General features: G+C 51.3%; 12 protein-coding genes across 12 annotated transcripts; 8 read left to right on the top strand and 4 right to left on the bottom strand.

Moving 5' to 3' along the window:
- Nucleotides 1-221: 221 nt before the first annotated feature.
- On the top strand, nt 222-2,443 carry BDR25DRAFT_316308 (uncharacterized protein; the record flags this gene model as incomplete). Its single annotated transcript, XM_033691589.1, has 2 exons — nt 222-2,233; nt 2,287-2,443. 2 exons carry the CDS (start codon nt 222-224, stop codon nt 2,441-2,443), a joined length of 2,169 nt encoding a protein of 722 aa, XP_033545022.1.
- Nucleotides 2,444-3,156: 713 nt separating this feature from the next.
- On the top strand, nt 3,157-5,093 carry BDR25DRAFT_290846 (uncharacterized protein; the record flags this gene model as incomplete). The annotated part of the gene is made up of 5 exons (XM_033688545.1): nt 3,157-3,635; nt 3,724-3,828; nt 3,880-4,116; nt 4,189-4,799; nt 4,866-5,093. Exons 1-5 carry the CDS (start codon nt 3,263-3,265, stop codon nt 5,091-5,093), a joined length of 1,554 nt encoding a protein of 517 aa, XP_033545021.1. The 5' UTR covers nt 3,157-3,262.
- Nucleotides 5,094-5,385: 292 nt separating this feature from the next.
- BDR25DRAFT_290844 (uncharacterized protein) lies at nt 5,386-7,045 on the bottom strand (the record flags this gene model as incomplete). The annotated part of the gene is made up of 2 exons (XM_033688544.1): nt 6,630-7,045; nt 5,386-6,203 (listed from the first exon to the last, which is right to left on the bottom strand). Exons 1-2 carry the CDS (start codon nt 6,862-6,864, stop codon nt 5,386-5,388), a joined length of 1,053 nt encoding a protein of 350 aa, XP_033545020.1. The 5' UTR covers nt 6,865-7,045.
- A 1,661-nt stretch (nt 7,046-8,706) lies between these two features.
- On the top strand, nt 8,707-9,692 carry BDR25DRAFT_357921 (uncharacterized protein; the record flags this gene model as incomplete). The annotated part of the gene is made up of 7 exons (XM_033695868.1): nt 8,707-8,798; nt 8,828-8,903; nt 8,959-9,120; nt 9,156-9,190; nt 9,249-9,354; nt 9,390-9,536; nt 9,588-9,692. The coding sequence occupies 7 exons, from the start codon at nt 8,707-8,709 to the stop codon at nt 9,690-9,692; spliced, it is 723 nt and encodes a 240-aa protein (XP_033545019.1).
- A 32-nt stretch (nt 9,693-9,724) lies between these two features.
- On the bottom strand, nt 9,725-10,270 carry BDR25DRAFT_316305 (uncharacterized protein; the record flags this gene model as incomplete). Its single annotated transcript, XM_033691588.1, has 2 exons — nt 9,725-10,020; nt 10,072-10,270. 2 exons carry the CDS (start codon nt 10,268-10,270, stop codon nt 9,725-9,727), a joined length of 495 nt encoding a protein of 164 aa, XP_033545018.1.
- Nucleotides 10,271-10,326: 56 nt separating this feature from the next.
- On the top strand, nt 10,327-11,414 carry BDR25DRAFT_357919 (uncharacterized protein; the record flags this gene model as incomplete). Its single annotated transcript, XM_033695867.1, has 7 exons — nt 10,327-10,457; nt 10,512-10,709; nt 10,740-11,009; nt 11,070-11,075; nt 11,116-11,154; nt 11,208-11,346; nt 11,391-11,414. 7 exons carry the CDS (start codon nt 10,327-10,329, stop codon nt 11,412-11,414), a joined length of 807 nt encoding a protein of 268 aa, XP_033545017.1.
- On the bottom strand, nt 11,341-13,850 carry BDR25DRAFT_58335 (MFS transporter). Its single transcript, XM_033698781.1, has 4 exons — nt 13,235-13,850; nt 13,048-13,184; nt 12,225-12,992; nt 11,341-12,173 (listed from the first exon to the last, which is right to left on the bottom strand). Exons 1-4 carry the CDS (start codon nt 13,573-13,575, stop codon nt 11,437-11,439), a joined length of 1,983 nt encoding a protein of 660 aa, XP_033545016.1. The 5' UTR covers nt 13,576-13,850; the 3' UTR covers nt 11,341-11,436.
- Nucleotides 13,851-15,287: 1,437 nt separating this feature from the next.
- On the bottom strand, nt 15,288-19,427 carry BDR25DRAFT_335565 (uncharacterized protein). The gene is made up of 7 exons (XM_033693027.1): nt 18,533-19,427; nt 17,724-18,451; nt 16,809-17,687; nt 16,744-16,775; nt 16,359-16,710; nt 16,203-16,322; nt 15,288-16,172 (listed from the first exon to the last, which is right to left on the bottom strand). The coding sequence occupies exons 1-7, from the start codon at nt 19,057-19,059 to the stop codon at nt 15,577-15,579; spliced, it is 3,234 nt and encodes a 1,077-aa protein (XP_033545015.1). The 5' UTR covers nt 19,060-19,427; the 3' UTR covers nt 15,288-15,576.
- Nucleotides 19,428-20,984: 1,557 nt separating this feature from the next.
- Nucleotides 20,985-22,671, top strand: BDR25DRAFT_373817 (uncharacterized protein; the record flags this gene model as incomplete). Its single annotated transcript, XM_033697299.1, has 3 exons — nt 20,985-21,588; nt 21,638-21,947; nt 21,975-22,671. Coding segments are annotated over 3 exons (1,611 nt in total), but the record flags the coding sequence as incomplete, so codon positions are not given.
- Nucleotides 22,672-22,696: 25 nt separating this feature from the next.
- Nucleotides 22,697-23,249, top strand: BDR25DRAFT_357916 (uncharacterized protein; the record flags this gene model as incomplete). The annotated part of the gene is made up of 5 exons (XM_033695866.1): nt 22,697-22,758; nt 22,782-22,848; nt 22,903-23,072; nt 23,099-23,141; nt 23,196-23,249. 5 exons carry the CDS (start codon nt 22,697-22,699, stop codon nt 23,247-23,249), a joined length of 396 nt encoding a protein of 131 aa, XP_033545013.1.
- A 368-nt stretch (nt 23,250-23,617) lies between these two features.
- BDR25DRAFT_344464 (uncharacterized protein) lies at nt 23,618-24,616 on the top strand (the record flags this gene model as incomplete). The annotated part of the gene is made up of 2 exons (XM_033693944.1): nt 23,618-23,971; nt 24,026-24,616. The coding sequence occupies 2 exons, from the start codon at nt 23,618-23,620 to the stop codon at nt 24,614-24,616; spliced, it is 945 nt and encodes a 314-aa protein (XP_033545012.1).
- A 973-nt stretch (nt 24,617-25,589) lies between these two features.
- BDR25DRAFT_305170 (uncharacterized protein) lies at nt 25,590-27,711 on the top strand. Its single transcript, XM_033690358.1, has 2 exons — nt 25,590-26,067; nt 26,167-27,711. Exons 1-2 carry the CDS (start codon nt 26,010-26,012, stop codon nt 27,348-27,350), a joined length of 1,242 nt encoding a protein of 413 aa, XP_033545011.1. The 5' UTR covers nt 25,590-26,009; the 3' UTR covers nt 27,351-27,711.
- Nucleotides 27,712-27,758: the final 47 nt, after the last annotated feature.

Here is a 27,758-nt window from a genome sequence, read left to right as displayed (position 1 = left end):
CCCCCCCCCGGGATTCCATTGTTCCAGCACTCGTTCCTCGACACCCTCCCCTATGAAATCTGCGGTCGCCCACCCGCGCATAACCCCTCGACTTTTGCCTCGATAGCTCTGCGTTTCACTGCCCACGCATGACGACACGAGATCGTCTCCCGACCGACAGCCCCGACTTTATGAGATACCCCCACTGAGACCGCATCTTCAGTTTTTACACTTCATTCACTATGGTTAACCGGCCAGATCGCCCAGGAGGCCTGGAATTCCGCTCCAATTCCTTTGACCCTCTCCGCAGCGCGAGCAATCTGTCCCTAGGCGACCTGCCCTCTCCCAAGGCCGGCGAGGTCCCACCTGCCCTCTCGCCCCTCGATGCGCTCGCGCTTCAAGGCCGGCTGCTGGCAAAGCGATTCGAACAGGAGAACAAGGCGGGCCGACGCATGAGCCGGTTGGCGCCGCTCACGATCCAGAATGAATTTGGGAACCGCTCTGGATACTTCTCCTCGCTTACGAACTCGACCGTCAATTCACCAAGCGACGAACTCGCTCCCCGCAGTCCGCGCCAGCAGCACAGCCCCCAGGCCCAAGAGCATGTATCGCAGGACCGACACAAGTCTTTCTACCCGCAATTCGGTGGCGACGAGCCTCACTATGAGCACCCCCTTCCCTATCGAAACCATCTCTCCCCAATCGGGGAGGCGAGACTCACCAACACCCCGCCGCAGCAAGACTACTTCCCCTTCCCAAGGACCCAGTCTCCAGAACCTGTGGAACCGCGAATAGGGTTGCAGGAAGCTACCCCAATCTCTCCCCACATGCCTCGTTCCAACAGCGGGCCTCGACCGTTCCTCGTTGGGCAGAGGAAGCAGTCTTTAGACTCGCTCTCTGTTCGACAAGCAGGACTGGCTCCTCCGAGGTCACCTGGGTCTCTTCGGTCTCCGAAGATATCCCCCAGCATACGAGCTGTGCCCGAGGATAGCTCTGACGAGGTGGAGAATATGTCATTGGGAGGATCCTACGACTCTCTGCAAGCGCGGAATTTGTCACCCAGCTCCAGCTTATCCAGGTCCCATTCCCCTTTCACACCTTTATCGAACTCTTCGATTCCTCGTTCTCCTTCGTTGTCTTCTGAATATTCTGCCGGCGGTTCCCAGCTTCCTCGCCCGGCATTCAACTTCTCTCGACCGATGAGCAGCGCTAGCAGGCCATCCTTGGATGTAAGATCATGCACGGATGGCCCATCACGGCAGGCTTCCGATGAGAGCGCTTTCATGAGACCCTCCTTTGACAGCCTACCCCGCCGTCAAGACTCTGGGGACAGCCCAATTACCAACTATACCAATGACCTTGTTCACACTCCGGTCAGCATGACCAGCGAGGACTTTCGTCGGTCAACTGATTACTCCATAAATCAAGCTCCTACATACACCTATTCCAAGTTCAGCTTGCCCCGAGGACGGACATTGGACCGTCAATCTATTGGTATTGAGGACTTTCTAAACAGCCAGATCAGCTGGGATCAGCCTAAGCAAGGCAATGGCCAAGCCAAATCTGCGAGACCTTCGTCTCCTCCTTCCCCTCCTCACTCCATGGACCAGCCACGCACACAGCCCGAACAGACGCCCACTCGGAGCACCTCCATGGAACGTGGAGCGCCTTCCCTTACCTCAAGTAACAGTACCATCCGCGCTCGACCTTCAGGATCCGCTGAGGTGACAGCCCAAGAGCACTGTGATAAGGGCATTGAGTTTCACGAGGCTGGCGAATTCACAAAATCAACCTATCACCTCCGTCTTGCCGCTCGCGCTGGTCTTGCTGAGGGGATGTTCTGGTACGGTCTTGCATGTCGCCATGGCTGGGGAATGCGTGAAAACAAGGCCGAAGGAATGCAGTGGCTCCGCCGAGCTGTTGATTCCGGACAATTGGAAGTGGCAGATGACGAGGACCAGAAGAAACATGGCAACCCAACTGATCTTGCAAAGCGAAACCGACATAGAGCTCAGTATGCCGTTGCTATTTATGAGCTCGGAAAGTGCTACATGAATGGTTGGGGTGCTGCACAAGAAAAATCACTAGCACTGCGTTGTTACGAAATTGCAGGAAACTGGGGCGATGCGGATGCCTTGGCCGAAACAGGCTATTGTTATGCAGAGGGGGTTGGCTGCAAAAAGGACATGAAAAAGGCTGCCAAATTCTATAGGGCAGCGGAGGCGAAAGGAATCAGCATGATCGGCAACAGTTGGTGAGTGTGGTTGAGTGATAAGACGCCTAACGTCTGCTGACGACACATTTTAGGATCTACAAAGACAAGTACATGGACGACGGCTCCACTGTCTCCGACTCTCGATCTGTCCGCTCTGGCCGTTCTGTCAAGAAAGATCCTTCGGAGAAAAAGCCTCGCGACAAGAGTCGAACGAGGACCATCTTCGGGCGCAAGAAGAGCACAACTTAGACTTGGCTGTCGTACTATGGTTACAAAAATCAACATCAATGTACATGTCCTCACGATATCCTGCTTTCTTCTGGCGAAGGCGTCCTCGGTTTCTTCATTTGGATCTATCGAATTGCATATACCCAAGAGGTCCGCGGGGGGTTTCTTTTTGGGCCTGCTTGAGGTCGGTTTGGTTCTTCATTTCTTACCACAAACTTCGACAAAACCTCAAATTCTCCTGCCTGGCGCATGGCTAGGCATTCTCCTTTCATTCTCCACAACCATTTCCTTTGTTTATTTTGCATGTTTGGGGGTGATTGATAAGGTTGCTATTGGACGTGTATTGATGATGCGTAACTTCTGTTCATTTCTAATATAATACCGGTGCCGGTGTGCTGGGGGCAGACCGCTGAGGACGGGCTCTGTCTGGTGTTAATAGTATTGGAGGGGTTATTAGGTGAATAGGGTAGCACGATGGCATGGCCGAGCGATATCTGGTCTAGGTTTGGATGGAGTATATAGGAAAAGTTCCGGCTGTAGCTGTGAATAGAATCCTGTGAGGATAACGTGTTCCTACTTAGCAGTTTGTAAACCCTTGGACGCCCCAGCTCTCGCTGTTCTTTCAGATCGTATAACGCTTTTGTTTGTGGTTTGCTGTTTTGAGTAAGAACCTCGGCTATTCAGTGACACAACCTCCTCATGCCAACCATGACTCTCAGAAATGGGGAACCGCTCTTCAATTACGACCTATTTAAATTATAACGCTTCTTCCCGTAATTACCATTGTTTCTAATATCTCTTTTTAAATATCTCCATCCTCACTTTTCAAAGCCTTCCGTCATGGCTCTGGAGACTCCAATCGTCATCGGCGTTGGCGACATCAAAAACCGCTCTAACAAAATCGAAGATGCAAAAGAACCCGCACAATTGATGTACGAAGCAATCCTAGCTGCCATACAGGATGCACAATGCCCAAACGCATCAAAGCTACAGTCGAGCGTCGATAGCATAGATGTTGTCAGGACGTGGACATGGCCGTATCCAGATCTTCCAGGCCTCTTGGCTGAGAAGTTGAATGTGAAACCGAAACATAGATATTATTCTGAACACGGAGGAAATCAACCAGCAAAGCTGTTTGATGAGGCTGCAAGGAGGATTGCGAGGGGGGAGGCAACGATGGCGGTGGTTACGGGAGGTGAGGCTTTAGCATCACGTGCGTGAACATTTCCTTTGCTCCATATGCTCTTCCATTTCACGGATCTTGGATATGTGGCCCCAAGCAGAGTACTGATAAACTTCAGTATCCGCCTGCGCAGCCGCCAAAAAACTACCCCCGCCAAACTGGACGCCTCCCTCCGAAACGGTCGACTCAGTTTTCACGCCCACGGGCCGTTCCCTCGGAGACAGTATGATCTCCTCTCTCTGGTTCGAACTCTCGAGTACTCACTCCGTCCCAGATCTCGGCGCAACCCACGACATCGGTGCTCCTATTCACGTCTATCCGCTTTACGAGAACGGATTGCGAGCACATCGGGGCCAGAGCTTGAAGGAGAATCATGAGGAGAGTGTGAGGCTGTATGCGCGGTTTAGTGAGGTTGCTGAAGGGAATGTCTATGCATGGAATTCTGGTAAGAGGGATGATGGGAAGAGTATTGGGACTGTGACGAAGAAGAATAGAATGATTTGTTTTCCTTGTATAACATCCCTTTCTACTTCGACTCCCCTTTTGCTACAAATTAGGCTGCCTTGCTAATACGAATCCACAGACCCTCTCCTCATGAACGCATTCAACACAGTCAACCTCGCCAGTGCCTGTATCCTCACGTCCGTTTCACACGCCCGCAGCCTCTCCATCCCCGAATCAAAATGGATATATCCTCTCGGCGGAGCGGGAACCAAAGACTCAGACGACTTCTGGAACCGCCCTAATTTCCATTCCTCACCCAGTATATCCCACTCCATCGACGCCGCACTCCGCGTCTCCGGTACCACAAAATCCGAGATCGATCTTTACGACTTTTACTCCTGTTTCCCCATCGTCCCGAAACTAGCAGCGCACCACCTAGGCCTTTCGCCGAGCGATGGTGAGAAGCTTACGTTGTTAGGCGGTTTGACGAGTTTCGGGGGTGCGGGTAATAACTATAGTATGCATGCTTTGACAGAGATGACAAGGCAGTTGAGAGATGGGAAAGGTGGGAAGGGGTTGGTGCTTGCGAATGGAGGGGTCTTGAGTTATCAGCATGTTGTTGTGTTGTCTAAGACTCCGAGAAGAGACGGTGTATATCCAGAGGAGAACCCGTTACCGAAGGAGATTGTGGATGTGGCGAGTCCGGAGTTAGTGGTGGGTGAGAAAGCGGTGGGGGAAGCTGTTGTTGAGGTACGTTGAGCTGATTTTGAAGCTGTTTGAGGGTACAGAAGCATGTCGATTGCTGACAATGAATAGACGTATACCGCGGAATTCAACCGCGATGGCTCACCTCTGCGAGGATATATCATCGGCCGGCTGAAATGCAACGGAAAGAGGTTTCTGGCGAACCATGGCGATGAGGCCACATTACGACAGATGGCAAGCGGGGCGGGAGAGATTGTGGGAAAGTCGGGTTGGGTGAGGCAAGATTCAGAAAGGAAGGGAAGAGGGTTGTTTACATTTGATAAGGTGGCGAGGATATAAAGGCCGAAAGAAAGATAGAGTTGTCGGCTTCACGAGTATGTGGCGAATCCTCCTCGAAGATTCCAAGTGTTCGCATGGACCCCTCCGCTCCATGCTGTATAGTGGTTCTGGCTGAATGTTGCGAAAGGGTCAGCACCTTAGAGGAAACCCCTTCCAGAGCCAGTGAAGTTCGTACCAGCTATTTATTTGATCAATTCCCGCTTGCACGACATGGATAACCTTGAGGAAGCCAACTACACAAAAAGAGCCATTTTATTTGTAGTATATTAAATAACCTTTTCACTTCACTTGCTCATCCACCTGTTCTACCCTTACAAAGGCCCCGCCAATCTGCCTCCAACACCCCATCCGCCACCTCCACAGCTTGCACCACCCAGCTGGCAAGCACTAGTTCCACAACCCAAGCCACCACCGCTCTCACCCAGTGCCTCCTCTTCCCCCAAACGGCAACCTCTAGTACTGTAAGCACGCCGTTCCCAACAAAGAACAAGGCAACCCGTTTCCTTCCCTCGTCACTCAACAACGGAGCCAGTGCATATACATGGAAAGCTGCCATCAGCGAGAACGAGGCTACCACGGCGGCGGCCCTTGAAAAGGAGCGAGGGAAGCGGAGAGCGGTGAGGAGGGAGAGTGTAGGCTTGTATGCAAGACTGAGGCACGGCGAAGCGAAAGCATTATGCCATGTCTCTGTCCAAAAAGTCGCTAGGCTGTGGGCGAGGTAGATCGGGCCAAATAATGGCGGCGAAGTGCGATAGCGGACTAGGAGTTGGATCGAAGTCCAGATTATGTAGATGGTGAAGAGGATGCCAAGCGCTTTGATGGGAGGATATTGAGGCCCAGATTGGAGAATGATGAAGCCCGCTAGATGGAGGAGTAGCTGGACGTGCTCGGAGTAGAAATGTTGGCGGTTCTGCAGTGAGTTAGGGAATGGGAGTTTTGGTGGTGGTGCATGGCGGATTGGGTTTGGCGTGAAGGATTCGTAGCGAAGTTCGGTGAGGAGGATGAGGGCATGATGGGAGGGCCGGAGAGGAAGGCCGGAGGTATATTGTGGGATCGAGTTAGTGAGGGAGAGGATGTGGAGGTCGAGGAGCTTCATTGTGGCTACAGCGACTGTTCGTTATTAGCTTGGCTTGCCATGTATAGGAAGGTAAAGCCGTGGACTACGTCAAGAATGCAATGTTGTGTATTGGTGTTGACAAGTAAGGGACACTGCTGTTCCAGATTGGGGACAAGAAGTCGGGAAGTGCATCGTTAGTCTCTTCATTTCCCGACTATCGTATCCGAAATTTTGGGAATCCAATCCAAGCAACAAAGGGAACAAAAAGAGGAGACATAGGCACGATGAAGAAGCCGGTAGCGAAGAACTTCTATGCGCTATGCCAGTTACGATTCTCATGTTTAACCAAACAGTGAGGCTTCTTATCTCCCCGCATGTGCAGAGAGAAATCCTGTATGAAGAATAACTATTGAAAGAAATGTCTTAGAAGAGAAGACGATTCACAAAAAGCAACAAGATCAAGAAAAGCAATTCCATACCTGCAAAATTCAACAACGCCCTGAAAGCCGCACATCTGACCGTCACATACGTACTCGCCCAGAATAGCAATAATGTAGGAACTGATAAGCCAACAAAGACTATCTTCCGCCCTCTCGCAAAAGCATATAGACAAAAATACAACAGAGTGCCAGATATGAAAAGAGAAATGAAAGCAGGCGGAAAGTCTTGGAGAAATTGGCCGAGAATATCAGCCTCTGCTGCCTCCAGGGCCATCCGTGTTCATCAACCTAGTAAGTGGTCGAAGAACCGGAGGGAGGATTGAAAGGTAGATATTGCAGAATGTAGGAATATAAAGAGAGGGGTTTGACGTGATGCAGGTGCATATCCAGGTGTGGTGTTTTGCTGCCGAAGCGGGATACGCGGATGAAGATCCCTGGCTTAAATTCATGTGGAAGAAACTGCCACCCCGGCTTTGTGGCGTTGGAGAGCATCGTCTGCATTGTGAGAAAGCTTGTGTGCAAACATGGACGCATGGACAGGAGGCAAAACCAATCGCAATAACAGAGCTAGGAAAGTTGTGAGGTAATTTTAGGAGAAGAAGCACGCAAAGGCGTAGTGGCGCTTTGAGACCTCAGTGTAGCATAGCTTGGTGCTAATAAACAGCATGGATACTAGCAAGAAACTGTCCCTTGTATGCGAGCAATCTCCTAGAGAGCCCGAGCAGACCCTTCATTTGAGGAACTGTCGCCTCTTAAGTAGCATTTCAAGAACCTTGGAAACTTTCACATGTGAGGGCACGTGTAGCGCTAACCTCTCTAGGATGTGTACTCATGCAGTGAGGAACATGCTATGGTCGCAGGGGCAAAGTAGTGCGTTTATTCTATATCCACGGGATGAAAACGATGGCCTGCCAATCCAACCAACCACTGTAAGGAGTAGAAACTTAAGCGATACGTTGAGCTCATTATATTTGTTAAGCTACTAACGGGACTTACCCCTGCGACCATAGTAGGACCAAAACAGGAGGGAATAGTACCATGAGGGCGTAACCAGGCATTTTAAACCGCGAAAGTGCAGCTTTAACCTCTAGTCACCCGCTCATGAACAATTTCCTTTGGGGACGAGTTGAGATGGAAGTTGACAAACCAACATCTACTAAAACCCCGCGCCGTGTGTCCTGTGTTAGTTGGGAAGCCCTCAAATTGTGCCAGATATATACTCATTCAATATAAGATTACTTTCTCCCACTGGGTAAGGTCTAGGATGTACAATATTTCGCCATCGTCATCCCACAACCATAATAAGGGGCCTGATGATATGCCGTTCCGAGCAATATTCATCACACGATCCACTCCTCGTATCAAAGCTTGTTCCAACCTCCAGCCTTAGAGTAGGTACTCCGTCCTTTGGCGTCAAGAGTAATATTTCTCTAGTGAAAATAGTCATCATTCCGTCGAAGAGCTTATAATAGCGCGGCTCCTTTCATGACTAGAAAACCTTGATAACTATCAGCGATTCAGCGGTTCAACATCCCGACGATTTTGCTGATTCTCAATTTGATAGGCGCGTACGCAAGCCACGAATAATGATGTGTCCAAACAGCTCATTTCGCATCAAAAACTTGTGTGAATCTTTCGCACAAGCGCTAACGGCGCATTATGCAAGACAACGCCTTGCAAGACACTGAGCACGAACGAAAGGGACAAATGGAATGTTAGAGAGTAAGACAGACTAGCCTAAGGCCCCCCAATATCTGGCTACCTGCAGCGTCCCAACTGATTATGCGGTCAGTTATGGAACGAGCGGGCCTTTCAGAAGAACTGACAATACATGTAACAATGGACTGCGGCACAGAAGATTGTTGAGTCGTGTCTAGACTTTCCATGTTTAGCAACACAGCACGAAAATGTCGTTGTCCCACAATGTCTCCATTGGTTGGGCAGCTGCAGCGGCTCTCCCCATCTGCTGCTGCGTCCAGACTCCACAGCGAGACTGCAAGGCGGCAGAGAGCGATACAGGATACGCAGGGGAAGAGGATCACACTAATATCTAGGGAGCAAAAGGAATTTTCAGACGACAAATAAATGCCAGCGTCCTCTCTGCTTCTTCCACGCCATGGAAAAGCACCGCTTCGCGCTTGTATGCATGCTCCTGCATTCGGACACAACGACTCGCCACCACCGTTTTACTTCGTTGTCTGCAGCGGGGTCTCCAATTGCACCTCGCGAGAGCTGAGAAGCGTTGGGAGCCGGTGGTGGAGAACCGGTGGAGCTGAGCTGTCACCTAGAGCGCCAAACAATCTGACCGGGGCAGTGTGTACCATCACTGAATGCATCTAATGCTCTCCTGAAATCTCGATATTGCGAGCTCTGGGGACGATTTCCTTTACCAGCTTGTTGTGAGAGGGATAGGACAATCTTGGCCACGGCTAGGAGACATTGCGTGACCATTCAGAATTTGCAGCGTGCTTTTTGGCTGAGGGTGAAACGTATTGTGAAGTTTGTATGCATGTGGCGTCGTAGAGATTGTGTGAGTGGGCAGGTTCGGTGCGCACGAACCTCTAGGTCCTCGATTGCCAAATGGCGCGTGTTTTACTTCTGTGGATAAGTAGGCACGACAGAGGGGAATCAAACGTTCGCATTGGCAGATGCATGCAGGCGCAACATCAATGGGAGAAACAAGTCTCTCTGGCAGGTCTTGGCCGTGCCGATGACGTTGGAGTTCTTATGGCCGAGCTATCTATGTATACAAGACTGTCATGCTGTTGAGTCAAGGCATAATCGTGGATGAGACATTAGTGGGTGCATGCAGTCGACGAACCGAATCCGTGGTCCTTGCCTTATGGACCCTGGATGAAAGGAAAGAGACATCACCATTACCACGTAATCTCCATGCCAACCATATTACTCCAGCTTTTGATACAGGGGCCGACCATGCAAGAAGATGTCTGTCGAAGAAAGAAGAAAGAAGAGAGCAGATGTGTGTGACCACTTAAGACCCTCCTCCTCTGGATAAACGATCTGGATACTCGCTCGCCGTTTGCTGTCAAAAACCGAAGGGTACATGACGAGGCCAAAAGATGTTGGATGGTGAAGATGTGAGCGAAACCTTGAAGTAACAGGCAGCCCTGCGACTAAACAAGGACGAAGCCAGCAAGAGCCAAGGCGAGGGAGCCGAATGAGATCATGTTGACAGCAGCAGCACCAGTTCCAGCAGGAGCACTAGCACTACCAGTGGGGGTGGTGCCAGCGCCAGAGGTCGCACCAGCACCACCAGAAGAAGCTGGGGCAGTAGTGACGATAGCGGTGGTGTTGGGGAAGGAGGGAACGCTAACGGGGACGGACGCGTTGCCAGCTGGGGCGGAGGGCACTGCTGGGACCGATGGAGCAACAGTGGTGACTGGAGCACCGGAGCTAACGACTGGGGGAACTGGCTGAATGTCAATTGACTGATTTAAACATCAGATGAGGGCCACCTTACCAACTACGCTGATGCTGACATAGCCTGAAGTAACAGGAGCGGCAGTTGAAGCTGGAGCAGTGCCGGGGGGAAGAACAGTTGCTGGGGGAGCCTGAATCTGGCCGTCGGAGATCTGGCTGATGGTTGCGACCGAGTACTGGGGAACGGCGTTGACGCCAATAGCTGCAGCCAGGACAGCAAGGGTGAATGTGGTACGCATGTTGGCAATTGGGGTGGAGAGATGTGTTGGTATGGGTGTGTAGTCGGTGGGTAGAGATGAGCTCGAGTGAGGATGGGACAGAAGAGATGGAGCGAGAGACAGACCAGGAGGGTGAGCGAGAGACTTTGGTGGAGGAAGGGTTGGAATTGGGTGGTGGGTGGAAGGAAAGAGGCAGGCATGCAGCACAGTGGAGTATTTATTGATTGCAAGACAAAGTGGCCCGGAACCATCGCGCGTTCAGGGTTGCGCCTGCACCACCACCAGGCTGTAGTCCGTGCGCTGGTTTGAAACAAGGCAGCGGCCCTAGCAACAAGCCTCTGGCCAAGGAAGCTGGTGATTTCCTTGGTTTGCTGCCAACGGCCGGCCTGCATCGACCGCGCCCGCTCACCCCCATTTCCTTTCTTTCGTCGCCTTCATATGAATGTCAACGGGAGCAGTTGTGACATCTTTCCTGCTCAATTGCACTCAGTTGCGTGGCTCGCCTTCGCCGCGGCCTCCCAGCACAAGCGGGGCAGGAGCATTTCTGTGCCACGCAATTCACTTTGATTGCTCTCGGCTACTACCTTATCGCGCCACTATCGACGTCAGGTCGGGACGAGCGCGGCGCCTCATTGCCAGGGGGTCTCGCCAATCACCGCCGCCAGTCACCTGCACGGCTGTTCGAGATCTGCATGGAGATCGGACATTGCGATGCCAACGCCACCCTCACACTTTTCCTGCTCCGTCATTTGCTCGCTAGGTGAGCCTCGCCCACTAGAGTGACCGGAATTGCTTCGGACCTGCTCCCCTCCCCCCCCAGTGGCCAGTTGCATCTCTCAAACTCTGCCTTGACTGTTCATAGAAAGCGGAAATAAGCATGTTGGGACTAAGAGTTTCATTGTTCTGTGCCGCATATAAGTACAGATTGCTCTCCCAGCTCCATACATTGTCCATCCAGTGTCGAAGTGATACCAAAAGCACGGCACAAAACGGCATGCAAGTTCAAATCAGTTAGGTCTTCCGACTCTCCTCGACATGTACACTTTTACTTGGTTGTCATGGGCTTTTTTTCCTCGCCCTTAAGACTAAAACATCGGGTGACGTGAAACTTGCGCATGCACCTCGCTCATGAACCACCAAGCACGCTCCCGCAGTGCTGCTCTAGCAACCCCTACCCCTCACTTCTTTTATGAATCCTTTTCGTTGCTGCTGCTGTCGCCATCTGGCATTGTCTTTTCGTTCAACATGAGCGTTGCGGGCGGAAGTTTCGACGTTCGTGAGAAGTAGTTGTGCACGTGTCCTGTGTAGCCCTCGCTGTCGTCGTCGTCCAAAGCTTCCGTCTTCTCCGCGACTTCTCTTTCCTGGGTCTCCACCCACTCCTTCCGCATTTCCTCGATCCTGGATTGGTAGTCTAGTTTCGCATCATAATTCTTCCCAACACCCCGGATGCGCTCCCATAGCGATAAGTGCTTGGGATGGATAGCAATGCCGTGGTAATCTTGTTCGCGCCCAGCACGGATGTAGGACCACCTTCTCTCCTGCTCTTTCAAATCGAGCCCCGTGGTGTCAGGCAGAAACAGCCAGGTCAGAAGAGCGCCGGCGAGACCAAACCAGGGAACAACGTAAAACTTCTGCTGGGTGTTGATGTAGTTGTACAGTACCGCAGCAAGCAGTGCACCAAGCTTGCCAACAGCCGCTGAGAACCCGTGAGCGGTGGCTCGGATTGGCGTCGGGAATACCTCAGCGGCTACTAGGAACGTGACGCTGTTTGGCCCAAACTGATTGAAAAAGGACGAGAGGAAGTACATGGCCTGGAAAGCATGGATGTGCTCGGGCCGTGTAAAAAAATCGTATGAAAAGGCCGGCACGACAAAGAGAATGAAGTCGGCCATAAATCCCACGATCATCATCCACTTTCTCCCATCTATGGAACCAGTTAGATCACACATTCATATATTCGGGTGACTAGGCTCACAGAGTTTGTTGTCGATCAAGAATGACGCGAGATAATATCCGACCAGACTGACTCCGACATTAACGAGATTGTAGAGCCATCCGACCATAACTGACTTATTGTTTGGGGTAAGGACTGCGATAAACTGGTTTTGGAAAAGCTTGTTGCCATAGAAGAAGACATCATTGGCAAACCATGCACCTGCGGTTGCGAGCAATCGCGGGCCAAAGTGTGTAACTGTAAGCTTGAGTGATTTAGTGTCGTAGCCTGTGACCTTAGACTTCTTCTTGGAGATCATCAGCTGCTTGCTAGCCGAGTGCATCTTGTAATAACGGAAGTAGACGAGCCAGAGAGTTCCGACTGCTGGAATGGCAAAGCTAATGCGGTATGTCCATTGGGCGGCAACCTTCGAGTAGGGCGGGTTTCCAGACCCGTGGTGGAATATGAGGAGTAGAAGGATCAGAATAACCTGGTTGGTGAATTGGCCCCAGCCCTGCATCAAGAATGCGCTTGTAACTTTTCTGCCACGGTGGAGACGATCTTCTTTGGTAGAAATCTTGCCAGAGCCGACAGCGTTTTCCATGCCTGAGGTTGCAGTCATAGGGTACTCGCCGCCTACGCCGATGCCATAGAAGAAAAGCGACCAGACATAGCAGATTACCCAGCCGTTCTGGGTGACCCCCCACGCAGCAGTGAGCATAAGCAGGCCAATGAACATGATGACAGCATCTTGTATTAGACCCCATCGTCGTCCCATCCAATCCCCAAGAATACCGACGAGGATTTGACCTAGTGGATGATTAGGAAGCAGTACAGCATGCGAGGTCATATGAGAATGACTTACCGACGATAATACCGCAGATCTCGAGATAGTCAATAGCTTGCGTCCAAGTCTCATTGCAAGTGTCAAAGGTCTTCCAGCAACTTGGGAAAGCAGATTGAAGCAGTGGTCTAACGTTGCCAATTGAGAACAAAACGTACCTATCTAGTGTTAGATAAGGGCAGATTGAGATATGGGGTTGTTCACTAACCCTTCAAGCAAGAGGCCGGCTCCTGGGACAACCATATTCTTGAGATAAAAGCCGACGGGGCTGAGAGGATCATGCTTGAACATGGATAATATCGATTTTGTCTCAGTGCTTGCCACTTGAGCGTCAACCTTGCTAACGAATTTGATGCGTTTCCCTATTGGTAAGTCTGCCCAATAGGTTCCGTCTTCATCATAGATGTCATCGGGGTGAAGGATGCTGTGGAAGACACTGGCCTCATTTGGACTCATGTCGGCACGGATGTCCTCTGTGACGACATGGTGTCCGTCCACGTTCGGGCCATGAGGAGCAGCAGGGCCATAGTCTTGGAGAGATTGCTCCATTTTGGAATATGGAAAAGAACTTTCGACAAGGCAAGTCTGCGTTGGTGCGAGGTTGAATGGGATCTGTCTTTTTTTATACCTTAGGCTTTTAGATGAAAGCTTCTTCCTAAAACCAAGGCCGGGAAGGCTGATGCTGGTTCCGAGGCAACGGTCAGCGATGACGTTGTGTTGAAAAGGAGGTTTTGAAAAACAGCCTATTTCTTCGAGGAATTTGCCAACAGGATGGAGGTGGCAGAACACGTTTCCTAGACTAGCTTTCTGAATGGCCAACAGTACTGATGGACTCGAGTTGACAGATGTTTGGAAGGCACATGGGAAGTCCGCTAGATCCGAAGTCTGAGCACCACAAGGCTCTCCACCGTGTGAATGGCTGATAAACTGGACCCTTGAGGGTCGTGGGATATCTGATGGTGAGTGCCGGGGGTGGGGAACGAGTTTAGAGTAAAACGGCAGCGACAAAAAGGCAACGAGAGAATGCTCAAACACTACAGAAAAGCGTCAAAGGCGGAGGATGGTCTTATATGGTGGAATTAGGGCGGAAGAGAAAATTCTAAGTGGAAACGGTGTCGGTACCGTCGGAAGACGTGGAAGTGGAGCAGGGTACGTTACCTATCAATATGCTAGGAAAGGCAAGTGAGCACGCGACCATCATTCGAGCCTTGGTAGGCTATAACTCCCCACCGTTGGAACAGAGAGGCCCGGGAAACTAAAGCATTTAAAACGTGCTCTGTCCTTCAAGTATTCAAGCAAACTTTTACGTACACCAATTCCCTACAAAAACTTCCCGCAGACTTTCGAAGGCATTCAATCTCATCGCCAGCGTCGGGCAGTTGACGCAGGCCAAGCGATCCCTTTCTGAAGGCTAGGACAAGCCTTCCAAGCAATGCAAGCAAGGGCTTGCCGAAGCCTCTTCCGGGACGTGGGATGAGTTATGAAAACCGAAACCGAGGCGAGTTTGTTGCAACCTCGCTGTTTGCTGCTTCCGGCGTGGAAAGGGAAAGAGAGGCTGCTCCAGTGAGCCATAGATGAAGTCAAAAGCAACCAATTAAAATCCAGAATCGGAGCACGGGGTCCAGCGTCTGGCCAACAAGCCTGGTCGAGCAGTCTTTGCTAGTGAGCCGCTAAGGTCGGCGGTCCGGCGATGATACTTCCTGCAAAGAGCCTCACCTTCGCGCCGGATATCCACTACCAGGCATTGCAACGATTTATTCCTTGCCAATCTTCAAATACAGTCGAGCCGTTGAAATAGTAGCAAAATCGATAGGATATGCTTCCATGAGAAGAATTGTAATTTGAACATGATTCTTGTCGCCCAGAGTAAGATGTCTGGGGGCCCTAATGAACTCAAACCCTTGGTGGGGATGAAGAACATCGATGTGCCATGTCGACCTTGGGAGGTCCGCAACAAGATCACCTGTCAAGGTCGCAACATCCCCCACGGCCACAACGCGACGAAACATCGACCTGATGACAGGAGTACCTGATATCGTAAGAGGAGATGCTGTTGGCCTGAAGGAGAAAGATGACGAATATCGAAAAAAATCTCTCAGAACCAACTCCAAAAGGGACAATATCCGGGAGCATCACTCTACGATGGTGAGACACTTGTCACAGAACGGCGTTGTGACTTTGACCGTAAAAGCGGAAGGTGTTGAGTAAGATATTATTCAGGTGGGCATTAGTGATAGGCTATCAAAAGGTGGTGGTAAAGTATAGGTACAAGAATCCAACCAGTGGCCTTTTGTCCAAGAAATGTTTTTTTGGTCATGCTAACATGAGTGAAAAAGAAATAGTGATAATGATGCATTGAAGAGTAGAGCGCTCCTTTGCAGTTTGGGAAGTACATTGGATGTAGACTTTCGAAAAAGATATCGCTTTGATTATCAAATGCTATGCATGACTCCGCCAGAATGCAAAATGGGGCATGAAACAATGAAAAAAAGAGACGATGGCAAATGGTATACAAAAGTGATAGAAATTTGGAATGGTTTCATATCTTGATCATTCAGCAAGCCAGTTCTGCCACTGGCACCGGCAACCTCCATGCCCGCCGTCAATGGTTCCAGTCGTGTTCGTAGTCGGCCCAGAAGCTGGATTCACTAGAGTGCCTCCGAAACTGCGGTTCTCGAGGGAAAATGATACTTGCGACCTATCGTTCTTTATCGTCCCGTCCTTCTCCATCTTATAACAGTAGACAGTTTTAATCGAAGAGGATCCACCGTGACGATCTAACGTCACTGTAACGGGATAGGGGAAAGTCCCCGGGCGTTTCAAGCTTGTGTTTTGGCCGGAAGCTGATGAAGTACCTAGTAAAGGTTTCGTTGCTTGGCTCCGAGTCCATATCTGGACTAGGAAGCGTGTCTGTGACCATGTGCATCGCAAGGCGGCAGCACTAAATGGGCTGCCCCCATCTACGTCCGCAGGATTTCCTCCTTTCGTACCATTTTGCGCTATGCTTTTCAGGAAGATAGCTCGATCATAGTAGACGTAGAAACCGTAGTGCTCATTGTCTTTCCCACGATTATAGAGTCGAAGTGGTTGAGCTGAAGGGAGGGGAAGCAAATTTGCAGGCCCCGCAGTCCCATCAGGATTAACTACTGGATCAGGAATATTAGCTGTGAGGTTACCGGCTGTGACGTTACTGGGGTTGTCCGCGCGTTTGGAAAGGCGTGATGGAGCGCCCCTGGGATTTATGAACGTAATAAAAAATGGCGTCTCTTCTCCTTCAAAGGGAGCAGCATTGTCATCTGTCGTTTTGCCCAGAAATTTCATGTCGTCAACACTGGGAGGTGCTGGAGATGCTGACGGAGCGTCACGAATCCGCAGAAAACGCGACCGAATAAAAGAACCAACAGAAACTGCATTCGGAGCTCTTCTGCTTGGTCGTGTCTTGGACGGGTCTGATACGGTCCCATTTTCAAAAGAAATATCGAGCTTGAAGTTGGGTTGATCAGGTTTATTTGGACTAATTAATGCTTGTTCTTCCTTGGGCACTGCACAGCTCCATACGGTTGCCGGGCCAAGGACGCAGCCAGACTCCTCCTCTACGGCTTCAGGTTGGGATATGGTCGAAACTCCGGTAGGGATGGGAGGGTAGCCGGTCAAATTCAGCCATTGGGATGGGGGGTCTTTGCTCTTCGAATCGTGGTGATGTCTTCGGGAAAGAACGACGACGACGGGGATGATAATGGCTAGGAGAACTAGGATGAGAATGCTGCAGCAGGCTGCCAGACAACAACACCTTCGGCTTCGACGCTTTTTGTTCTCCTGCTTATTGTTCTTCTGCTTCTTTCGTCTACAGAGCTGGAGCCAGTCCATTTTACCGACCTTACGATGCGGTTTTTGGCCCTTTAGTTCTGGCGAACTTGCCCGACTGTCCTGATCGTAAACAGACTGCGATATATTCTGCGCCGAAGTGGGTGGTGGAGCAAACTCAGGTGGAGAGTGAGGTTGAGACTTTTGCGATGGACTCTGAGTCGAAGTGGGTGGTGGGGTAAATTTAAATGGAAATTGAAGTTGAGACCTTTGAGATGGATTCTGCACTGAAGTGGGTGGTGGAGCAAATTCAGGTAGAGATTGAGGTGGGTCCTTTTGCTCAGTATTTGGCGCATAAATAGGTGGCTCTCCTCTAGCCGGCCGAGAAGCTGAAGCAGATCCATTGAGTAACTGCACTGCTGGCGGTGAGGTGGCGGAAAAAACCTGAACGTTTGCAGTCGGTGGTCTGTCCTGGAGTTCGATATTGATATTCATTTGTCGTGGTTGATCATAAACCTGGCGAGCATTTAACACTGTCCCGATAGCAGCAGTGCTCAGCACAGGTGATGCAGACATTGCAGAAAGTGGGGATGTTATGTTCCTCTCATTTGTTGATGGCGTTTCGCAGGTCTGAGGTATCTCATTCAGTACGGCTGGACCACGTCTGTCGAGAGACCGATCTTGACCGTCGTTCGCAATTGTTTGGTCGTCAGCTGGCGGCGAGAACTTGTCATTAGGGCCCTGAGGTATTTGAGCGACAAGACTGGGATCGCTTTCCGGAAGGCTAGTAATAGCAGTATGAAGCGAGGTAGAGACTTGAGGGGAATCACCCCGAGCCGATGCGCTCATATCAGTCGCTGACCAGATGTAAGTGGACGGTGTGGATGGGGAACCTGGGTTGAAGTCGAAACGTTGGGGAACCATTGGCACGTCAGGTGTTCTTTCCGCATTACGGCCATTCTGAGTCCAGGTTGAGTTGGTTCGCGAGAACTCGAATGGAGTTGTGATCACATTCCACCAGCCATGGGATCTTCGCGGAGTGGGAGTAACGGCCGTGTCAAGCGACAAAATACCGGGTTGAGAACCGCGGCCACACAAGGGGGTCTCATCTTCTTCGAAAAGGGTTCCCGTCGATGTGATGCGTTCTTTTCGCCTGATCTCATCGTCTTCTTCAAAGGCTGTTATAGCAGAGTCGAGGGTGCTCTTTCTAATATGAGAAGGGTACTCTTCGGTCGTATCCAGGGGGAACTCAGACTTTGGCCTATCAACCGATGGTTTCAAGATATCGGAGGGGAGTGCAGGAACCGGGGGAACGTTTGATGTGTTCGGGACAAAATTGAAAGTTGTGCGCGAATATATGCTAGATGAACGTGCAGGAGTGTAATCTGAGGCAGTGTCGGGGGACCAAACAGATTTCATGGCAGCGGCGGGTGTAATGATGATGCTCGGTGTAACCAGAGTGGCGTCACTGTCTGACCGTTTCCGCGTTTCCTGGTACGGACTGAAGTCAGGCACACTATCGGATGGCACTGAGATGCCAATAGGAATTGGACGATCTGATGGAGAAATCTCAAGCCAGGTTCTGCTGCCTGGTGTCAAGGAATCCGCAGTCTTGGGATCTCTGTTTGCCTGACTTTCGATTTCAACGACGCTGAATGCGTTGGCATTGACTCTGTACGTTGTGATCTTAGGCTGTGCTGACTCTCCTTTACGGATTTCGGGTTGAGGAGTTCCTTTTGTTATTCCCAGACCCTTCGCTCTCGTCCCTGATCTGCCAAGTCCAAACCAGTTTGGCTTCGTACTCGTCCCACTGCCCTTCAACTCGTTCTCGAGTGGGTATAGCTGTCGCGGTACGTTTCCCTTATGCCTTGTGAAACTAGTATCAAGCGTAATCCCAAGCTTCTCTTTCTTCCGTGACCTTGTTCTTGACGTCCTTGCCGCAAATGATCGCGAATTGCGTTTCGCCATAGCTTTTCGTGCGGCTATCTGAGCGTCACTTTCCCACTCGGGTAGTTCGTAAACGGTGCTAGGTAGCGTGAATGTGCTATTGGACTGCGTCTGCGCTTGGTGATTGCGAGCGCTAAGGTCGCTATCCGGCGCATTTCCCAACGGCCGCTCCTCCTTTTCAAAATCTGTGTCGACAGGAAACTTATTAACCCTTGTATTCGTTCTTCGTAACACCCTTGGGGGAGGCTTTTGTCCAAAAGGACGAGGTTGTTCAGGATTCATGCTGGGATGAATGCTAATGAGATATGTCGTGTGCCGGGGGGGGGAGGTCAGAAGGCTGAAGCGAGGAGTCTATGAGGATTTAGGAGGGGGGATAGCTTTAGTGAGAAGAGTAATTCATGGAAAGTGCATTGTTCTGGTGGTACGGAAACGAAAGGAAACCTCGAGGGTGGCTGAAACAACGATCGTTTGTAGTGGTGGTATTGTTCTATTGTTGGGAGTCGCTGAAAAGACAAGGAAGCCGAACGAAGTAGAAGAACGTTAGGGATAATGTCAACAATAGGGACAGTAGGAACAATGAAAAGAGCTGCAGCGAAGACTAAGAAAGTGAAGAATTCAGGAAGAGAGGGAAGAGGAAGAATGAAAGTCGCTGCAAGCGGGCGAGCATGCAACTCCAGATCTTTGGATTGCTTAACGTAACCATGCTGCCTCCGGCCCATACTACACGCTCTATAGCCCCTTGTACCAGTCCTTGCACTCTACTTGTGATTTGCTAGAAGCACTGGTCACGTTGACTTGAGCGAAAGTTCGATGGACGAAGCAAAGTTGAAGCTGGGGAGAAAGTGAGATGATTGGAGAACGAAGCTCCCAGCAAAGTGGATCTGAGTCTTAGCGGGCGCCATCTTGCAGACTTGAGGCTCGCAGCCGCCCGGGATTCGCGGGGCGTGGAAGTGCAGAACACAAGACGAGACCCGAGACGCTGCGAATGGCGAGCTGGCTTGTTAGAAGGCCATCCGATGGATGGATTGAGGTCGGACGGCTTCCTTTGGGGCGCTTAACGGCTCATCTCCCGTCCTTGGCATCCCTTTGCAGCCTCACCCTCCCGTCCTGGCCATTTCTTGGCGGGACGAAACCGCTTGAAGACGACACTGGTCTGCAAGCAGTGCAAATTGTCAATGAAGCATGAGAGAATGCTCTGGTGTTGAGATGAATGTTCGCCCCAATTCCCTTACGCATAAGACGTGCAATAGCGCCGTGGAGAGTGAAGACGGATAGACGCCCTGCAACCTTCTGGTGGAGACGTCCTGGTCCTTCAACTCCAGGGGCTGCAATGTTCACTGTTACGGGCGGGTTTGAGAAAGCATCCTGGGGACAGAAGGTTACAGTATCTGTGGTCAAACCTAGCGCGTACTCATCAAGGGCAAGTCACGCAGTCACATGGCAATTGTGAGAGCGTTTCTTCGCCTCTGTCCGTGTTTGGAGAGGCGATTTAGTACGGTTACTTTAGAGGTGGCCAAAAAGTTACAAGGCTATTTATATCACTTCCATCGACACGATGAATGGCCTGCGAGGTGCCGATTTCGCCGACGAGCCTGATGGCCTGATGGATCCGCAGCAGGTCAACATCTCGCATACCGCTCTAAGCAGCTGTATGTGCCCGAGTTTGCTTTTATCTATAACCGCGTTGGAACTGATTAGCCCTCGGAAGGCATTATCTAATTTTGCTAATCGTGAACCCCCAGATGCCAAGCGTCCAAGCGTTCGAAGGGTGAAGCCCAGATAGGTACGCCGGACACAGTAATTTCATCGAAAATTGCTCTCCCTGAGGCCCTGTTTTCCTTTCCTTTTGGCTCTCCCTCGAAAGCGCTGCCCGTCGCCTCTTGCACGCCCTGGAGCCCTTTCGACGAACGCGGTGAGCGCGAGCGCCTCCCAATATCTGGACGTTCCACCGCCCACAGAGCTCAACGCTCCTTTCCGCCTCGAGTGCGAGTGCAACCATCGCTCCCTCCACACGAGATTCGCAGTTTGCAGCCAGCTGTTCGCATCGTCGCCGCAACGCTTTGCTGCTGCCGTGTCACGGCCAAATTTCCTTGCGCAGTTCGCTTCCTCGACTGCTTGGCTCCAGCCTTAACCAGCCATTTTGATTGTCACAAGCCACGCCCTTGACACGAGCGAGTCGGCGCATTCCTCTGCAGGTCAATTAGACCTCAGTCATCCTGGCTTCTCCGTCCTCTTCCACCGCCACTGCTGGCCAACGTCGGAGGCGCTCATCGGCCGCAAAGCATCCCCCGAGTCTCAACCTCCACGACGGCTCCGAGGCGCGAGGCAGGCTTGGAACCACAACTGGCGTCTCAGGCGGGAGTCCAGGGGGCACCCTACCTGTAATTCCCGGCACACCGGCGAATTTCGACATGTCGTCAAGATCACCCTCGCCGCATCCTGGGGGCTGGTCGAGTCCGGGTCTCAACACCCCGTATGACACTGGCGGACGAACGAGTCCCTTGCGGGGATACGCAAACGGAGGAGCGCACAGTGTCACCTGGGCCTCTGCCCAAGCCAAGAGCGCAGAGGTGAAGGGATACACTGCCTTCAACCCCCGGAACCAGGGCTTCTTTGGAAGGCATTTTCGAAGGATATCAACCAGTTTACCTTTTAGCTATGCCGAGAAGGAGAAGCTGGGCCGGGGCCGATATCAGGGAAATAAGGCTGTACAATATCTGAACAGGATTGGGCGGACGCTTTGGCGCCTGAGGAAGTCTGTTGGATTGCTGCTGTTCTTGGTACTATCCATAACATTGTTCTATGTGACCCGTATGTTGGGCTTTTTGTCATGGCATTTGACTCGAGCTAACAGCAACAGCTCTCCACCGGATATGGCGACGATCATCCCTACTCGGGGGCGGCAGCAAATTCGTCTTGATCCTCGCCGCAAACCAGGGAGGAGGTGTAATGGAGTGGAAAGGCCCTCGTGAATGGGCCATTGAGAGGGATAGTGTTAAAAATAAAAAGAAGTACACGCAAAACTGGGGCTACGATTTGGAGATTGTCGACATGAGTACAAAGAAGCGATACGCCCATGAATGGAGAGAGAGTTGGGAGAAGGTGGATACGATTCGCAACGCCATGCGAAAATATCCACACGCCGAATGGAAAGCACTTCACCTTGCGAAGTCTTGCAATTGCTAACGAATAATCAGGTTCTGGTGGCTAGATACCAATACCTTCATCATGGAACCATCCTACTCTCTCCAAAGCCATATTTTCAAGCAACTCGATGACATCACCTACCGAGACATAAACGTTTACAACCCCTTGAACATTTCCCATCCACCGACTGACGCGTATTTGGACCCTGAAACTCGCTCCGCGAAGGGCGATGGCAAACACAATTCGATAAATTTAATCGTACCACAGGATTGTGGCGGCTTCAATCTTGGCTCTTTCTTCGTAAGACGGAGCGTCTGGACTGATCGTCTATTGGATATCTGGTGGGATCCTGTTGGCTACGAGCAGAAACACATGGAGTGGGAACACAAGGAACAGGACGCCTTGGAGTACATGTATACCAATCAGCCATGGATCCGTCCACATGTGGCCTTCATACACCAGCGCAAGGTTAACAGCTTTCCGCCAGGCGCCTGTGGAGAAAAAGGAGACGACCCAAAGATCCACTACAATGAGAAAGACCGGGACTTCCTCGTCAACATGGCAGGCTGCGAATGGGGACGCGACTGCTGGGCGGAGATGTATAACTATCGCCAATTAAGCAATCGCTTGAACCGCAACCCATGGGAAAAATTCAAGGACTGGATAAGCGACTCAGTCAAACACATGAAGGAGTCAAAAAAGAAGGATGAGAAGAACAAGGAGAAAGAGAAGAAGGGTAATCACTAATGACACAAAGAGGAGCCTCCTTGGCATGAGCGCACTTCGAGACGACGACGACTACTTTTATACTTTCGGATTTCATTTGGCCGCCACGTTGATCGGACTGTCTTCTCTAGAATATCCCATGATGCGCAGGGTTTACGAGCTTCTTTTCTAATCTGCATCTCCTCTTCCGGCCTTCTTGTAACATATTTAGTAAATTTCGAAGCTACCATGGAAACTCACGTACTAGCCTAGCAATGGCGGAATCTTGAATTTCTCTTGGCCTCGTTGAGTCTGAGGATTTTACTTCTCTTCTGGTTTCTCATTCTGTCGTTATCGGCCGTCTGCTTTACGATGATTAGTTACGTATGTCGAGAAGCGCCAAATTCCCTGGTGCTTCTTTCTCCACCCTCCCTTGTTCGAAGGTGCTTTTGTCCTCCCCACATAGAAGAATAACGTGGGGTTTCATCCACATCATTGGCGTTGAATCTGTCGTGGCGTTAATTCTAAATTAATTTTTTTCTGTCTTGTTCTACGTCTCTCCATAGAACACGTTGTGTCGACCGCTTCAGAAGGGTGGTTGTTACTTGGTTAGCACCTAGCTTTGGGTACATTTTAGTCTAATGGACAATGAACACCCCGACGACTTCAACTTTCCACGGTTCGGATGCGCGCCCCGGAACAGCCACGTCGTCTCATCCCCGCCCCTGTGCTCTCGACAGTGACGTGAAATGGCTCATTCACCTAAATCATTGTAGGGAAGTTGTAATATTCACTTAGCCCTTATGTGACAGCTGACATACTAAAACTATCGATAGACTTAGATGCGCCATCCTTCAGAATGGAGCTGCTAGACTCGGGCCTTGACCGTCGCCTGTCTGAGCTGCACTTAGCTTCTGAGCACCAGTTATGGAAATCACAACAACATAAACGGCTGTGCGATGAAGAGCTGTCTGTTTGGGCAGTCTTCATGCACAAAGAGGGATTCGAGCAACTGGACACGTTTCCTGCTCTTATGCAGAAGCTCGAAGCAAAACGATACTTTATCGAGGACACCATTGACAGCATCGTAATGAGACGAGAAGAACAGAAGGGGATCCATGAACGCCGCTTCAAAAAGTTAGAGCAAGGGATACTCGTCATACAAAAGAGTGTATTGCCTAGAGCCCTGGCTTTAGGGCAGGACCAACTCCTCCGAGATGCGAAGGTCAAAATTGGGGAGACATTATGCGGGCAAAGGGCAGTGAAATTAGTACCTTATGGCCAGCGGAGCATAGCCTTGAGCATACTCTACCGATACGCGCATACGTTGCAGGATAGACTGGTACGCCTGCAGGATTCTTTTGTTCTGTGAGACTTCAGTTGACATATACTTTAGTTAGCCGGACGCCCACTCTCAGATATTCCCCCTACGTCAACGGCAGACAAGTGCAGGTTTGCACACTATCTTCTTTTCGCGGAAAAGGGGAAATGTACCACATTTGGAGGTCTTCGCCACTATCTGGAGGTCTTGTTCCAGTGGACGTGGGGTGTTTCCATTGAAGCAGCGGGCAAGACTGAGGAGCTCTGCAAACACCACCCAGCCATCCAGAAGGCTCGGGTGGTAGCAGCGGGGATGCCACATCCTAAACCACAAGGTCGGCCATCCTCCCTCCCACGTCCTGCCAAAATTAGGGAGACAATGTACAAGGACAAGGGGGTCTTCAAAGAAGTGACACGATCTCGTCGAGTTGAAGGTTCTGGCTTCCCAATGTCCACAGTCTCAGATGACGAGGGAATTAGCCAGAAGGAACGACACAGACCCTCAAAAGTCCGGTTTACTTCTCCAGCCTCTGGATTAATCCACTCCACAGAGTCCACCCCCAACAACGAAAAGCTCCGTCGAAACAGTGCCGAATCGAGTCTACCTCAATGCATTCAGTGCCACCATCTCCAACAAATGGGAGCAAGGTGGTGCCGGTGGAAATGAAGGTGCGAGTAGACTTAAAAGTAGACTGCATGGCTCATGCACCAGTCCTTCCGATTGACGTCAAAAACCTAGCCTGAGGCAACCCAGTCAGTGCGAACAGAGGGAGGAAGAACGAAATGAGATGAAGTCAAATAAAGTCTGACTTCCAGTATGCCTCGGCCCAGGAACGGACGGCAATAGACTAAGAGAGGAGGACAGCGGAAATTCGAAAGCGTACATTAGTGAGGACAGACTCGCGGGAAAGGCTTCAGCATGGTTCATGTGCTAGTTCAATGCTGTGCTTGTTACGCATCGTTTCAAGACATTCGTGGGATATCTCCCGCATATTCACCCTGAATTTAGGACTGTGGGCAGAGCGGAGTTGGTTACTTATACGTCTCACTGAGGCTAAAGAGAACGTGCATCGCCTGCAAACTTCTCCGAATACCGCTTGCCATGTTCCACCTTTGGTGATGCGTGATAAGATGCATCAGTGCTGAGACCAAGGTTTACAACTGTTCATACATATACGTTAGGTTTGGTCCACTAAGAGTCGAGAGCACATTTGATGGCGTGATGGACACGATAGGATTTGAGACGGTGCTCCCAGAGTTGTGGATACTGTGCGGGGACAAAATTGCCGTTGCCTGTGCAGGTCCCAATCAAACGTCGATATTAACGCAAAACCGGCCGCGAAGAGAAGTAACTAAGACTTGTGTCGAGAGTGTCAAGGGGAGAGGACAGGGACAAGAAGATAGATGTATGCCTGGTATCTGAGCAGGTGAGCGAGAAGTGAATGCTAAGCCACGAATGAGGAAGGTGGGCGCAGACAGTTGATTTGTCCACGAGGTTGGCTTCCACCGCCCATTTGCGTGCGTGACAACCCTGCAAGACTTGTTGCCCACGAATGCCGTTCCAGGAACACCATCACGCAGGCCCCGGTCTGACTTCATTCTTATTGAATCCTGCTCGTCACTCCTCCCCTCCCCCCTCCCCCCTCCCCAACACCTATCTTTTGCACCCTCCTTCTCTGTCATTCTCAAGCCCTCATCCGCGCTTAGCCCTCATTATTCGGAACGGTTCCCGGCTGAGACGTCATCGCGCGCCAATCTAGAGGCCGTGCGCAAGACGGTCCAGCCAGCCTCTGCTGCCCGCGTCAGCAACTGGGCTTGAACGTTATCTCCAACGACGACGCTGGCGGGCGCGACGTTGAGGGTGCGAACTAGAAAACACCATCTTCGTTGCGCCCTCGCTGTTTGCTTTGGCGATCCCACCGGCTTACTTGAGCGCTGGACCTGCATCTTGAAGCTGGCTTTCCAAGTCGGGAAACAAAAGAACCCAAATCAGAAGAGCAACCTCCAGCTGAGCGCATATCCCCACTGTGACGTGTAACCCCCCTCTCAAGGGAAGCGCGATGCAGAACCAAAACCACAACCAAGGCCCTCGACCTAGGCAGGGTGGAGCCTCAGAGGGTACGTCTTTTGCGCGGGGCTGCACCGAGTCCTTTGGCTCCCTTCGAACCCCTCCACGTACACCAATATCTTCCCCTACTGACCACTGGCACCCACCAGAATCCTGGGTAGAAATCGGATCAAGGCCATCTTCATCCTCGCTCTCCTCGGTCGCCGATGAAATCATTACAACTGGACTCCGAGTCCAGCATGATTCAAACCTTCATCGCCGACGGCGACGCTCACGAAGCTCCAGTCACTTCCGAACCGCCAGACATGGATACCGTGCGGGCAGCGCAGGCGGAGGCAGCAGTCAGGAAGAGTACGAGGAGAGTGAGAGCGAGTCAGATCGGGTCATGACGTCTTCGAATGAGGGCCTCGGTCCATCTCCTCTTCAGCAGGAATTGCGTCGCCCCTCCCGAAACGCGTACTCGGTCGCTTCTTCCGAGACTATGTCGGAGCGGGAGGGAGATGACGAAAACGACGATGACGAGAATGCAACTGCGGTCAACTACCCCAGGTCTTCGGGTCGCCCTTTCGAGCCGAGACCTAACGCCTTCTCACACCCACCAACAGCTGAGGGTATAAGAGTGCAGGAAGGACAAAGTTGCCCTTCTCGAAGGCCTGCGGTTCGAGCTTCGTCCCAGCGTCACTCCTACCCACAGCATTCTCCTTTCAACGCCGTGGCCCCCACATATCATGCCGACCATGACGAGGCTCTACGAGCTAGTTTGTCAACACTCCTGTCTGCTGCTGCCGCTGTTCGTGGCCTGCCCAAGCCAGGCCAATCCCGTACAAGCACAGCAAATCCTTCGGCTCGTGTAGACCCAACGACACTCCGTTTAGTTCCCGAGTCCGTTGCACTGGGCGAAGAAGGCGAAGAAACAAGCAGCAACCCGCTCACATCTTCTCCTGCTTCCTCTCCCCGCACCACCAGTTCAAGCCCTTCAGACAAATCCAAGCGGAAAGCTGGCATGCCCACCGGCGCCAACGTCCATGGCAATAGCAAGGACCGTCGTGCGATCAAGAAAGCACGAAGGACGGGTCCAATGGTCGACGAAATCAGCCCTACGCTATTCACGTGGGTAGTCAGCGCTGGCGTTGTAGTCCTTGTGAGTGCGTTGAGTTTCTCCGCTGGGTACGTTGTTGGTAAGGAGGCGGGCCACGCAGAAGCTATGGGCCAATTAGGTACCGTGGGTGGTGAAGCCGGCAGGTGTAGTAAAGAAGCTACTACAGGGCTAGGAAGAGCAGGGATGAGCTTGAGAAGGCTTCGGTGGAGTGGAGGCAGTGGAATTCGGGTTTGAAGGCCCTTTAATTCACACACGCTCTACGACTGACGAACACGATCAACCATGATGATGTTAGACTTTGTTGGGCTTGGTGTTTTAAGACTGGATTCTTGTTATTCAGGGGTAAAGCAATAGCTAGCGAGCATAATCTTGGATTTAGGGGCTGTCATTCAATTCTTTCATTCATACCCTGGCGGCGTTTTGTTGTTTTCCTCATTGCACACAAGTTCGCTCTCCTCTGTTCTGGGATTTCTGGGGCGCTTTAGGCTAGGCGCTTTGCACTTGAATTCAGCATTGGGAGCGATAGATGGGTCCTTGTCTTCGCTGTCATGTGCGGCGAGTATCAATAAACAGTATATATCCAGACTTAATCCAGATGGTGTCTCTTCTCATTCCACTAGTAGACCTGCAGTGTAAAGTGAC

Source organism: Lindgomyces ingoldianus (assembly GCF_010093535.1).
Source record: "Lindgomyces ingoldianus strain ATCC 200398 unplaced genomic scaffold BDR25scaffold_26, whole genome shotgun sequence".
Lineage (NCBI taxonomy): Eukaryota > Fungi > Ascomycota > Dothideomycetes > Pleosporales > Lindgomycetaceae > Lindgomyces > Lindgomyces ingoldianus.
The sequence above is the reverse complement of the archived record's forward strand: the minus strand, read 5'-3'. Positions and strand labels throughout refer to the sequence as shown.